Genomic DNA, 14,658 nt, shown 5'->3' with positions numbered 1-14,658 from the left:
CTCCCTGGACTAAATGAAAAGAGACATGGAAGAGCTCTCGGATCATGTGGCCCAGGCAGGTATGACCCTAGCCCTGAGTAGCATCCTGCCTTCACACAGAATTATACCACAATATAAGGACAAAATGACTGACTTCAACAATTGGCTAAGCTTCTGGTGTCATTCAAAGGGGATCCAGTCTGCCCGGGACGACATGATCGACAGACCATGATGCTTTGCCAGAGATGGTCTGCACCTGTCGCCCCTGGGATTCAGGTTACTGGCTAAGGCTCTTGCCACTCCTATAGTGCCTTTTTTAGGCAAAGTTCAAAGGACAAAACCACCACCATAACAGGTACAAGCATGGAAAATCTGAAGGTAATGCTACTCAATGCTAGAAGTCTAAACCTCAAAATGCCATCTCTCGCGGCACTCCTAAAAATGGAGAACATTGGTATCTGTGCAGTAACAGAGACCTGGTTCAAGGCTCCAGAGAGCACCCCTGTAATACCAGGCTACAACTCTTACCACACTTTCCGGCCACCAAACCAGGATCGAAACACTAAAGGTCGAGGAGTGTCCATATCCACCAAGGATATTCACACCACCAGGCTAGTTGCCCAATACAATGTGTCTGAAATTCTCCAGGTGCAACTAACACTAGGTAAGACTGCAATCCAAATTGTAGCTTGCTATAGATCCCCCACCATGCCCCAAGATTCTCACTACACCTTTCTAAACATACTGGAAAATATTAAGATACAACCAAACACCCTAATACTGGGTGATTTCAATTACCCTGCCATTAACTGGAAAAACTACTCATGTACCAACACCTTAGACCAACGGTTCTTGGAATTCATAAATTCTAACGCCCTGGATCAACTAATCCATAATCTCACCGGGGACTCCAATATCCTAGACCTGGTCATTACCAACATGGGAAATTGATGCTCCACACCTAGTCACCCACTTGTTGGTCAGGTCAGACCACAAGCTAATCACCCTTAACATAAACATCCCACCCCCAGCCCCCAGTAAGGAAACCTCCATAAAAAACTTCTCCAAAGCCAACTTCATGCTACTCAGGTCAGAATTGACAAACTTCATGACACCCATGCAGATGGGAGCTGAAAGTTCGACTGCTGAGTCCTACACTAAGGCACTGTAGGAGCACATCCACTCCTGCATGAATCGTGCCATCCCAAATAGAACCAAGATGCTCTCCTCCAAAAAAGGAACCCAATCTGGTGGTCCCCTGCCATAAACAAACTTTACAACAAAAGGAAGAAACTGTTGCAGAAAAGAGGAAAATCCAAGGATGCAAAAAAACTCCCCTACCAGCCTCAGTAAGAAGCTGAGATCCTTCATAAAATCCTCCAAAGCTAGTTACGAAAATAATATTTCCAAAGATTCCAAAGACAACCTAAAGGCATTCTATAACTCTGTCAAGAATCTAAATGGCAATGCTCAGATCTGCTCTGGGCTACAACAGAATGGCATTAAAATATACTGATCCCAAGGATACTGCCAATATCCTGGCAGATCGATTCAGTGCCAACTTCACCCCCCCTCTCACCCCCTAAATGGCCCATCTCAATACCGGAAGACTGTCAAATTCTGGTAATAACGGCCACACAAGTAAAAAAAGCACTCTCCAAAGCTAAGAATACAGCATCCATGGGACCAGATGACATCCCAGGCTGTGTACTACATGAACTACAAAATGAACTGGCACCTCATTTAAGTGTCATGTTTAATCATACCCTCACCTCAGGCTTCGTGCCTACTGAGTGGCGCACAGCTACAGTTATCCCACTCCACAAGGGGGGATCCAGCCTGGATCCCGGAAACTACCACCCCATCAGTCTGACAAGCCTGATCTGCAAGGCCATGGAATGTATTATCATGGAACTTATAAACAAAGGCACTGGCAACCTTCAAACACTGGACCCCACCCAGTTTGGGATCGTGAAGGGCCGATATTGTCTCCTGAACCTGACTGACTTCTTCGAATCAGTCTCCAGATCCATAGATGAGGGTAAGGTGGTCCACACAGCCTATCTGGACCTCGCCAAGGCCTTTGACACCATGCTCCACTCTGGAATCAGATAAACTTACTAAGCTGGGCATTAACCCCTACATCACTTGATGGGTTGCCAACTGGCTTACTGAGAGAACCCACACTGTAAAAGTAGCTAACTCCAAATCCAGCTCCAGACAAGTGGAGTACCTCAGGGTTCAGTCCTGGGACCGCTCTTGTTTGGCATCTACATCTCTGACGTACAGGCCAACACTATGGGACTCTGGCTAACAAAGTTCGCAGATGACTGCAAACTGGGAGCCCTTACTGAATCCTCAAATTATGTGGATACTCTACAAAAGGGCCTTACAGAACAGATGTTTGGTGCCAGAGCCATGGGCTCAAGCTCAATGCCAAGAAATGTATAGTTATCCCCTTTGGGAAAAAACATGTACCCATGAATTACCACATAGGTGGCAGTACACTGAACACCGAGTGTGTGATAAGAGACTTAGGGACACAGGTGGACAGTGGTCTCACCTTCGATAACCACATTGCCACAACAGTTAGGAAATCCTTCCTATGTGGCACACCTCATCACTAAGGGCTTTTCATCCAGAAAAAAGGAGGTCATTGTCCCACTGTACTCATCCCTCATTAGACCCATTATAGAATACAACGCCCCATTTGGCATGTACCACTCAAGACATCTGCAACAACTGGAAAGGCCGCAGAAATACCCCACTAAAAGAATCACAGGCCTAAAGCAGATGCCCTATGCTGACCGCTTTAAAAAACTACAGCTATACTCTGTCACATATCGTCTACTCAGAGGCGATCTCTGCTTAACATACAAGGCCATGTCAAACCCAGAGCGGTTGGATATGCTACACTTAAAGAAATCCCAATCCCTCAGAGCCACACACTCGAGGGACCTAAACCTTATCATCACAATAAACAAAACATGCTGGAGGGATAGGTTCCTGACCCAGAGACTCCCCAGACTCTGGAATAGACTGCCCATACATGTCAAGCAGAGTGCCTCTTTGGCCCTCTTCAAAAGGAACCTTGATTGGATGAGAGAAAGGAATTTCACCCCGGGGATTACATCAGTCACCCTACTAGACAGGGGTCCAGGGAAGTAAATAGTGTGGGAAGAAATAGCCAGGGAATTGCTATGGCTAGGCTTGTATAGGCCCTAGGGCCGATAGCCTAGTACCAACCTATGAACAATTCCTGTTGTGAAATACCACTCCAGTTGCTTATTTGTGCTTTCATAAAATTAATACAGTCTGTTCCTTCAAGCTTCTCTGGTACAGCAGAAAATCTCAGGTTTTCCCCATATGCTGTGTCCCCTAATTCTATTATTTTTTGCAGTCTCGTATTCAGCTGGCCATTTCATTTCGACCTCTGAATTTTGCAGTTTTATCTCCTTTTCTGAATATCTGTTTAAAGATTCTTCCATTTTTTCCAGACTTTTATTGTTTGAGCTGACATACTCCATCAGTGTTTCATTTATTTTAGTCAGGTCTGTGTGTAGCTGCCTTATACTTTCCTCTAAGTTACTGGAAGTCATGTCTGGAGCTTGCACTGCTTTTTGCTAAACAGCTGCAGTACTTTTCTCAGTCAGTGTTTTTTCATTAACTACTGTAGCGGATTTTCTTTCAAGGTCCTCTGTATTTCTTTTTTCCTGGCATCCAGGCAGTGCACTTACTAACCCATTACTGACACCTACCCAGAAATCTAGGTCCACTGGCTTTCTCTGTTAAGTTTCTCTTTTCACACTAGCAGAGCTAGAATTGACCATTACTCAACATGCAGCTATCCTGGAAGTCCACTTGGCATTCTTTTTAACCACAGCCTTGGAACTGGCTTTGTTCCAGCAAAGTGGAGAACAGCCACAGTAACCCCCTTGCACAAAGGGGGGGAGTGGCATCAACCAAGCCTGAGAACTACAGACCCATAAGTCTAACTAGCCTCATCTGTAAGGCCATGGAAAGAATCATTGTGGACTTTATCAACAAGGACATGGATGACCTTCAAACTCTAGACCCAACTCAGTTTGGCTTCATTAAGGGTAGATCATGCTTATTAAACCTAGCAGATTTATTTGAGAAAGTCAGCAAAGTCCTGGATGAAGGTAAGACAGTGCATAGTGCCTATCTTGGCCTAGCCAAGGCTTTTGACACAATCCCCCATTCAGGTATCATTGAGAAACTCTCCAAGCTGGAGTTTAACCCTCACATCATTAGATGGGTAGCCAACTGGCTCACTTACAGAATATGTACTGTCAAAGTTGGTGACTCCACCTCTACAAGTAGACTTGTCACCAGTGGGGTAATACAGGTATCTGTACTGTGGAGGCTTTACTGTTTGGAATCTATTTCTCAGAAGTCCAGGCTAACGTGGACGGCCTTTTGCTTATAAGTTAGCTGATGACTGCAAACTGGGTGCAATCACCGAGTCCCCCAACAATGTTAACATATTACAGGAGGGGCTAACACAAATGGCTAGTGCCATATCTTTATATGTCCATCTCTTATTAGTTCCTTAGTTTATTTGGTATGAGCTAGGTTTACCCCTTTTTCACATATGCCCATTTATGTGTCTATACCTTATTGATATGAGCATTCATATTCATATATACTTTTTAATTGTATTTTTAATTGTATTTTTATATGTATTTTATATTTCATACTTTTACATATATATATATATATATATATATCTTTTACGTTTATTACTAAAGACACTTATGAAAAGACATGAATTAAAGTTATAAGGTTACTAGGAATACTAAATTAAATAGTACTATAGGAATTTCATATATGTATAAATGTAATTTTATTTTTAGCTTTAATAGATCTGCTATATTTTATAAGGATAGGTTTGGTATGTTTTTAAATGATTTAAATGAGATAAATTTTAGCCAATTAATTAATTAATTTGATTATACCAATGAACTTCTCCCCATATGTATGTAAGCTGCTTGATTTCAATGGCTACTGTTGAAGTTTGAAAAAGCCCTATGGTGAAAGCGCTTACTGTTTGCTAGCTCAATAAATAATTATTTCTCTTGGATTATATGCTGTTGTGCGTGGTCACTGGACTGGAAGATTGTGTATTTTGCCTCTACCGGGTTGAATAACCTTTTTTTGCTTTTGGAAACGTTATTTTACTGAGGTCGTTTCGCTCCAGTTTGTTGACTTTGTTGATTATTATTATCCCCTTTAGCAGAGTGGGATTCCCTGCTAATTACAATACTGACAACACTCCCCTATGTTCACACCCAGTGGTGTGAGATCTGAGAAAACAGGTAGATGGCGATCTGAACTAAAACCACCAACTTTCTACAGTGTTAAGGAATGTCTTCTACGTTGCGCATCTCATAACTAAGGGCATCACGCCAGAGTCTAAGTAAGTTATAAATCCACTTTACTTGACCCTCATCATACCATTAATAGAGTACAATGCTGCCCTTCTGCAAGTACCTCACTAGATACCCGCAACAGCTAGATACACCACGGAAGTTTCTCTCCAAGAAAATACAGGGCCTCCAAGCCATAACTTATATGGACAGACTGAAATCCTTGTCAGTGTACTCTATCATACAGGCTTGCTGAGAGGCGACTTGTGCCTGGCCAACAGAGCAGTCTCTGACCCTGTCCTGATTGATATGCTGCACATCTACAAGTCAAACTGCACAAGAGTCACTCAGTCTAATCAAACTGTATGAGTCACTCAGTCTACAGATCTTAACCTAGCCTGTGACATTAACAGAACATGCTGGAGAGACGTACATCCCCCAGAGATTGCTGCTACTCTGGAATAAACTTCCAGTCCACATGAAGCAGAGCTCCTCACTGATCCTATTCTAGTGCAACCTGGACAAATGGACGAGAGACAGCAAATTCACCCTGGAGGTGGCACCCATGTCCTTCATGGGCAGGGGTAGTTGGTGTTTATCACATACACACTGCGAATTACGTCCATCAAACCATTGAGGCAACTTGGGATTAATAATGGCTAGGTTTGTAAGGGCGTTAGGGGCACTATCCTAGTAACCTCTTATGAACCTATGGAGGAATAAGGCAACCTAATGTAGTCTTCAGTACTACTGTTTATTCCCTGGATGGATTAGCATCCTTATTTCATGTACTTAAGTGCATTAAAAAAAACTTTAGTTCTGAGAGAGAAAAAATATTTCAAAGGTCTGCATGTAAAGACAAAAACAAACTACACATTTTAAATATTCCCACCACACACACAAATACAGAATTAACAAGACTTGTTCTAAAACTAATGATTTCTTAAGGCTGTTAATGACTTAGATGTGGTTACCTCTTCCTCTGCTGTTCACTGAACTTGCCCTCAACGAAGGACTTCCTAAAAGTTGTGACAGATGCTGTGACAAATAACAGTGTGATACTTCAGAGAGAGTCCAAGCAGGGTGCAAGGGAAAATTAAAAAACAGGCACTAATATTAAATTCATATTTTCTTTCTATGTAGCAATCTTAAGATGAATCAAGTGGAATGAAGCATTCTGTGTTGCAACAGTCCTGACATCTGGATGAACTATTTTAAATTTCTACCCTGCAACAGAAATCTCCAAGGTGCCAAAAAAGACATTTACTAGACTGAGGTACCTGATACTATCTACTTAACCCACTCCTGTTAGTGTTTGGAACAATTCTATTAAAGATGTGTTTTTTGGAACAGTGCTAAACCTTTTCAGGGGAATTACAAGACCATTTCTCTTTCAACTGTACTGATGCAGAATTCAAGTTATCCAAACACCAATTAAGCAACATAGAAAGCGCCATCCACTGGTGGTTCAGACTTCATTCCTTCACAGCAATCCAGATGTACAGAATAGCAGCAGAGAATACTATGGTTTAACTAACTAGTATTATTTTGAATATCATAGCCACTGCTGGGGGATTAACAGTGATGTAAAATACTCCAACTTAATAAACAATTGTAAGCTTTCTGTTACTCTAAGTAGAATAAACATACTGAGCAGCCACAATATAATAAAATGCAAATTTCAAAAGCATAACGACATTTTAATCTTCTCAATAGAAATCTGAAACTTATGCTGCAATAAACTGGTGATCGCCAAAACTGTAACGAAAATCTTTTTTTTTGTTACGTACCAACAAAACAGAAATTCCTCTTCTTTTCAAGAACCAGGCTGATATTTTTAATACTGCAGATTGAGAACTTGTTGTTGTTATACTTATCACCAGATGTTGCTCTTGCATACATAATAAAGTTTCCCTTTTCTTTGGAGTCTAATGACTTGGACTCCCCAGGTGTGCACTCACTTCCAGAATCATGCTAAAAAAACAGGAGGAGTAATCACAAACAAATCTTAAAATATAACAATTCTGCTAAATGCACATTTGGACTATCAACTTCTACTGCAGTAATAAATGTATTTTAAAATTATTGTAAACTATATAACAAACAGCATTTTTGTAATGATTTGTAAAAAAAAAAAAAAACTACTTGGCTTATTTCAAATGGTCTTTCTACTGACAAGACTGCTAAAACAGGTTACTAATAACTAGTAAAGACCATCCGAAAGTAAGCTTTGGAACTTAGGAGCTGCTGCAGAACTCTAATACAGCCTTAGAGCCACCAAATCAGAAAGCCAGTTTTAGTCCTTGTGAATAATTTATGAAGCAGTTTGAACACATTTGTTAAGTAATAGCACAATTTAATGCAGCATTCCATTGCTTACTGCTCTCAGCAACTTCACACTGTGGTAACATGAAGCTTAAGACATACCACTGAGTATGGAGTATGTATGGACAAGTGTTTTACTTGTTTACAAATACCAAAGCCTCAGAAACTACACAAAACTGGCTGCTGTGCATACAGACGCTAACTTATTCATCAGTTATTTACAGTTAGCAATGCTGAGCAATACTTGTGCCTCACAGTTGCAACTTTCTTCTGAATTAACATAACTGGCTACCTAGGTTACCAAGTTTTAAATACCTGTACTCAGCAGCAATTGTGCTTAACCACTACTTTAAAAAACTGTTGTCAGCCATGTTACTGTGCATTTAGCCACAGATACCAAAATGCAAAGTTTTCTGAATTTAGTTCTGAATTTCATTCATGTTAAACAGCTACAGAATGACACCAAAAACCTTTGCTGCATGATTACATTGTCCTCCACCCTGCAATGTCATTTTCCTTTGTTGCTAAACTATGCATAAATGTAGTACGTACATATCAACAGTGAGGCAAATCAAAGAGGTAATGCACAAGTGAACTTTAGGGAAGGGGTGACTACAAAGAACTCTCCTGTTCTGGAAGGTGCGCAACAAAGGAAAAAAAAGGGAATGGGGTATACTCTATCTTTGTGTGTGTGTGTGTCTGCATTTACAGGCAGTTACTAAGCCTATGGTCCGAGAAACTACTGAGAAGCCTTGATAATTCCCAACTGTCCTAACTGGTGACTTGCTTAAAGTCATACAGAAGGCAAATACAACCTAAGGAAATCAAACCCTGGATTATGCAGCTCATAGTCTTAAATCTCTGTGCTAACTGCCATATGGGTCAAGTAAGACAGGACCACAATCTTCTGATCCCCACTCAAATGCTAAATCCACTGTACCACTGGGCCCCTGGGACAATTCACTCTAAAAGCACAAAAAGGAGCATATCCAAAGAACCTGTACAAGACAATAAGCATAAATAAATCTATGCTTGCACGTGATGCTAAGGTACACCTGATCTTTGTTGGACCAACTTTATTACTGTAAACAACCAAGGCCACCATGACCAGAAAACTACAGTCAGATGAATCCTGGCCCTATTATCATCATCAATCCCCTTTCTCTCATTTTCTAAATGGAAATGGGGTGCATGTTATCCGCTGCCATCTCTCTACTCAGTGCCTCCCTCCTATCGTCAACACTCATGCCTGACTGTTACAGGTCTTCTCTCACACAATCCATCCAGCTTCTTTGCTGGACACCTTTGTTCCTGCTTGCCTTCTTCCTGTCTGTTCAAAGTAATTTTCACATGTGCCCAGACTACTATTATCTGTCCTCTCTGACCTTTTCTGCAACAGGAGCTACTCTGGTTTCTGCTCTTATGTCCTCAATTCTTCATCTGCCCCACAGTGTGCATCCATCCCCCCCATTTCAGGTGCTTCATCTCCATCACCTCTAGCTTTTTCAACTGCTCTACCTTTACTGCTCAAGTTTCTGTACCACTGCCTTGAGCACCTCACTTTTCAGTTTCTTTGGCATTCTTCTCTCAGACTACCCCAACACACTGTACCAGCTGGCTGCAGCCCTCTGATTCCAGTTTTGGCCTCCTCATTCAGACTTCTCTTCTCCTTAACCACCGACCCAGAAACTTGAAGCTCTTAACCAGTTTCACTATTTTAATTCTATCTCAAGTCTCAGCTTCATCTGATTTTCCCCATTTGCTGCAAGACAACTCTCTTATATGTACTCAGTTTCATCCTATGTGCCTTTAGTTTTGCATTCCAATCCCCTATTCTGTGCTGATGTTCCTGCTCAAGAGTATGTCTGTAATGCTCCACCACCTGCATACAGCAACTTTGTTGATCTGTCCCCTCCAGCCTGTTCATTGACTTACTCTATAATATCACCATATGAAAAGCAGTGGCCTCAAAGTACAGTTGTGTACACTTACCATACATGTAGATGTTTTGAGTGTATTCACTGTTGCAGTCATCACATTTGGGTCATCTCTGCCAGGGTGGCCCTCGGCCAGCCCGAATACCAGGGACTTATTTCTGTGTCGGTTGCTGTTGCTCCAGGACTGATGTCAGGCCGTCAGTAGTATAAAGTAAGGCAGCTGACACCATTACATCAGTTTATCTTGCCCTAACCTGTCAGGAGCCCCCAGTTAAGAGCCATGTTCTGGTGGAAGAAACCCCACCAGTGGAAATTAAACCAATAAGTCTCTTGTAAGGAAAAAAAAAAGGGGGATGGAGGGAGGGAAATCAGGACTGCAACAGTGAATACACTTGAACATCTAGATTTATGGTAAGTGTACACAACTGTACTATGTTCTTCGTGTTTCACTGTTGCAGTCATCACATTTGGGTTGATTCCCAAAGCTGAGGAAAAGGGTGGAGGCAGTCAAGGAACTAGAGGCTGGCTAGGATGCCATGCAAGACTGCAGAAGCAAACCCTGACAGACAGGTGGTAATGTTTGGTGAAGGTGTGAACAAATGTCCAGGTGGCACCCTCCAGGATGCCCCTGGTGGAGACTTCTCTGAGGAAAACTGCAGAGGTGGAGGGTGCTCTGGTGGAGTGTGTCTTGACCCCCTTGGGGGGAGGTTTTCCATGTTGCTTGTTGCAGAAATGGTTGCAGTGTGCTATCCATTTGGAGATGGTTGGTTTGGAGATGGCTTTGCCTTCTGAACCTGTAGCACAGCTAACCAGCAGTTGATCCGACTTGAAGGACTCAGTCCAGCCCAGATAGAATCTGAGCTGTCTGTGCACATCTAGAGAGTGCAGAATCCTTTCCTCCTTGTTCTGGTGATTAGGGAAAAAGGTGGACAAATGAATAGATTGGTTGAGAGCCACACTGGACACCACACTGGGCATGAATGATGGGTTTAGTCCTGAGAGATACCCTGTCAGCATGGAAGATTATGAAGGGTTTCACAGCCATGAACGCTTGCAGCTCAGAGCCTCTTCTGGCTGAAGTGATGGCCAGAAGGAATGTTGTTTTCCAGAAGAGAAATTTTAGCTCTGCAGAAGAAGCTGGTTCGAAGGGGGGGCAGGGTGAACTTTTCCAATATAAAGTTAAGGTCCCAAGGTGGAGTTGGTGCTCTTCTGGGTGGCCTCAAGTTGCTAGCCCCTCTTAGAAACTGTTTGATCAAAGTGTGAGAGAAAAGAGGCTGCTCAGTGGGAAAATGAGCAGAAATAGCAGAGGCATGAATTTTTATAGAGGAGAAAGAGAGGCCACTGTGTAATAGGTCAGCTAAATAATCCAGGATGAGAGGGAGGGAGGGCTGTGCCATATTGGCTCCCTTAGCCTGGATCCAGGTGCAGAACCTTTTCCATTTGTCAGCATAAGACTTTCTGGTGCTTGGGCCTCTGGCCTCACGGATAACATCTAGAATCCATTTACTGAGACTGGCAGATTGGTTCGGAGTTAGGGAATAAGGCAAGCTGCCAAATTGAGTGTTTTTAATTGGGGATGCATGAAGTCCCCTTCCCTCTGGCTCAGGAAGTTTGGAATCTGAGGAAGGTGACATAGGGGCAGTGGTGAGAGGCTGCGCAGCTAGGGGTAGCAGTGCTGCCGGGGCCAGTCTGGAGATATCAGAATGGTCCTTGGTTTTTCCTCCTTTATTCTGAGTAGTACCCTGGGGATGAGAAGAAGTGGAGGAAAGGCACGGACCGATAGGTTGACCCAGGGGGCGGACAGGGCATCCACTTTCCAAGCCATGCAGTGATGCTCTCTGGTGCAGAATTTACTGAGCTGATGGTTGGTGTGGGAGGCAAAGAGGTCGACCTCCAGGGTGCCCCATGTATGCATTATTAGGGTGAAGGTTCTTCTGTTGAGCTGCCAGTCTCGTGTAGGTCCAGACGCTTTCTGCTTAATTGGTCTGCCAGAGTTAAGACAGCCTGGCAGGAATTGCGCTAACAGGTGTAGTTGCATGGCAGAGGCTGTATGCAAGAGGGTCGTGGTCAGCCTGCATAGAGGGTAGGAGTGAGTCCCTCCTGCTTGTTGATGTAACACATTACAGTGGTGTTGACTGTTTTGATCAAGAGAGCCCCTGAATAAAGAATGGGTTTGAAAGCTATCAATGCCTGCTGCACAGCCATCATCTTTTTTTGACTGATGTGCAGTGGGATTTGCTGCGGGCTCCATTGGCCCTGAGGCACCTGCCATCCAGGTGGGCCCCCCCAAGCATAGACTGATGCGTCTGTGGTGACAGTCTGGGCGGCGGAGGGTGGGGAGAAAGGCAGTCCCTTGTTGTTGGAGCATGCTGTTGCCCACCAAAGGAAATATTTTCTGATGCAAGGAATTATAGGTAAAAGAGTTTCCAGGTCTTGAGAGTGTTGACACCAAAGGCTTTTTAGGTACCACTGAAGTTTCCTCATATGCAGTCTGGCATATGGAATGAGTAGTATGGCAAGATGCCATGAACCACAGAGCTTGCAGGATTTTCCTTGCAGATAGCTGGGGCTTGGTGGCTAGTTGAGAGAAGAAAGCCATCAGGAAAATGTGTTTCTCTGGTGTAAGTTATGCCATCTGGGATGCTGAGTCCAGGCTTGCTCCTAGGAAGATAATCCTTTGGGTAGGCACCTGTTTGGATTTCTTTTTGTTGACTGTGTACCCTAGGGGAGGTTAGAAGAGTCTTGACAAGGCCATGTGCTAGAGCAGCTTTTCCTGACTGTCTGCCTGAATCAAGCAGCCTTCTAAGCATGGGTAAATACGGATATTTCTTTGTCTGCAAAAGGCAATGGCCGGAGCCAGACATTTTGTGAAAACTTTAGGAGCAGTGGATAAGCCAAAGGGAAGCGCAGAGAACTGAAAGTGCTGAGATCCTGCCCTGAAACGAAGGTAATTCCTGCATGATTCCCTGATAGGAATGTGGAGGTAGGCCTCTTTTAGATCTAGGATGGCTAGCCAAGTGTCCTTGGAGAGCATGGGTAGTAGCTGCTGGAGGGTGAGCATTTTGAATTTTGGAATCACTAGGAAGGTGTTTAGAATGGATAGATTGAGGATAGGGCACCAGGTGCCCTCTTTACTGGGCACAAGGAAAAGTCTGGAGTAGAAACCTTGACCTATCTGTTCTGCAGGAATGTGCTCTACTGCCCTCATAGAGAGCAGAGAAAGGATTTGCTTTTGAGCCTCTGCCCACTGGTTTGGTGGTAGATCTGGGAAGCCTTTTGGGGTTGGCAGGGTGTGGAAGGAAAATTTGTATCCCTGAGACACTATGCTCAGAACCCAGTGGTCACTGGTAATGGTGCTTGGGTGAAAGGAGAGTTTTCCTCCAAGGGGTAAGTGAAGGTGGGCAGAGGGAGGAGATGGGGAGATGAGTCGTTAGTTCTCACCATAAGGGGGTGGCTAAGAACTCCCTGGTTTTGAAGTGGAGGTAGTCCACTGCTTAGATCTCTGCATTCCCTGTGGCTGCTGTCTGGGCGGGGGGGGGGGGGGGTCTGGTTCCCCGGGGTCTAGGCTGGACTGGTTTACTGGAAGCAGGAAAGGACCAGTGTTTAATGGGACAATGCCTGCTGAACCTAGTTGGCTGGACGTGCAAGAAATCCTGTTTGCATAGATTTTGCTTTTTCTTCCATCTTTTTTAGGACCTCTTCTGCCTTAGTGCCAAATAAGTTATCTTTGTTCAAGGGGCATCCAACAATTTAGACTTGACATGGTCTGGCAAGAGCTGTTCCTTAAGCCATGTATGCCTTAAGACAGAACCAGTGACTGCTGCCCTGCAAGAATCTTCTAGGGCATCAAAACCACAATGCAAGGTGTGTTTAGTTATTTGACTTGCAGAATGCGTTAACTCTTGTAATTCTTTATAGTCTGCCCAAGCAGGAAAGGAAGACATCTTTTGTTAAGGAGTTCCAGGGTATGATGCTGAAATTTCAGCATATGGAACTGACAATTAAGTGCCTGGATAGCAAGAGTAGCTGAGGTGTACACTTTTTTACCCCATCTGTCCAGTGCTCGGGAATCCCTATCTGTGGGGACGGGATTCTTAGCAGAGGTTGCTTTAATTCCTTTAGGCCCTTGAGAAATTACCTCAGGGTCAGCAGTAGGATTTTTAAAGAGAACTTTGTGTGAGTCAGGGACTCTGTAGTACCTTGTGTCTTGTTCTGGGTGCAGGAGGGTGCTCAGAGACTCTGGACCCATCCCAAGGTAGAGATGACTGCAGGATCCTTAGTCGAATGGTTTTGCGGCATACCGAAGTCCGAAATGGTCTCTGTAGAGGCTTGTGAATCCACAGAAGCAGGCATCAGGGGCTGCGAAAGCGCCTCACTGAGGACCGGAGAACTGACGACTAGCTTAACAGAAGTGTCGTCAGTAGGTTTGGACCTGTGCGGTCTGTCTATCTTTACTTTTTTTGGAAGATCTGCTGTCAGATGGCTTACCAAAGCCATATTGGAGTTAGAGGACTGTAAATGAAAATATCTGGCTACAATAAGGGCCAGATGATGGATAGTTCTGGCGTTAAAGCACAGAAGCGACAACAGGGGACATAGTGTTCTGGGCCTAAACAAGTGACACAGTAAGAATGGAAGTCTCTGTGTGGGATTTGCTTTCCACAGGCGAAACAATTAACTTTTTCTGACATCGGTTAGTGGAAGAAAAAAGGATCCCAAACGGAGTAAACATAACCTTGGCCTATCTGTTCAGGTAGCGGCCGACCAGCACTCGTGCGAACTGCTTCTGCTTTGGGCTCCATGGCAAGAAATACTGATGTAATGGCATCGGCTGCCTTACTTTATACTACTGATGACCTGACATCAGTACTGGAGCGAAAGCAACCGACGCATAAATACCAAGTCTCTGGTATTTGGGCCGGCTGAGGGCTACCCTGACAGGGATAACCCAAATGTGATGACTGCAACAGTGAAACATGAACAACATCTGAACCCTGATGCACAAACCAACCATTGACAACCCCTCT

General features: G+C 43.8%; 1 protein-coding gene across 1 annotated transcript in view; it reads right to left on the bottom strand.

Annotated features, from left to right (window-relative positions):
* ADAM10 (ADAM metallopeptidase domain 10) overlaps positions 1 to 14,658 on the bottom strand; it is a gene marked incomplete in the record, with an annotated part of 1,900,398 nt that overhangs the window by 858,843 nt on the left and 1,026,897 nt on the right. Inside the window, 1 exon segment of the mRNA XM_044078896.1 lies at positions 7,160 to 7,343. Coding sequence (XP_043934831.1) covers positions 7,160 to 7,343 — 184 coding nt within the window.

This window comes from Protopterus annectens, chromosome 7.part1, assembly GCF_019279795.1.
Source record: "Protopterus annectens isolate FY-2018-M chromosome 7.part1, PAN1.0, whole genome shotgun sequence".
Taxonomy (NCBI): Eukaryota; Metazoa; Chordata; order Ceratodontiformes; family Protopteridae; genus Protopterus; species Protopterus annectens.
This window is presented reverse-complemented; position numbering and strand designations above follow the sequence as displayed.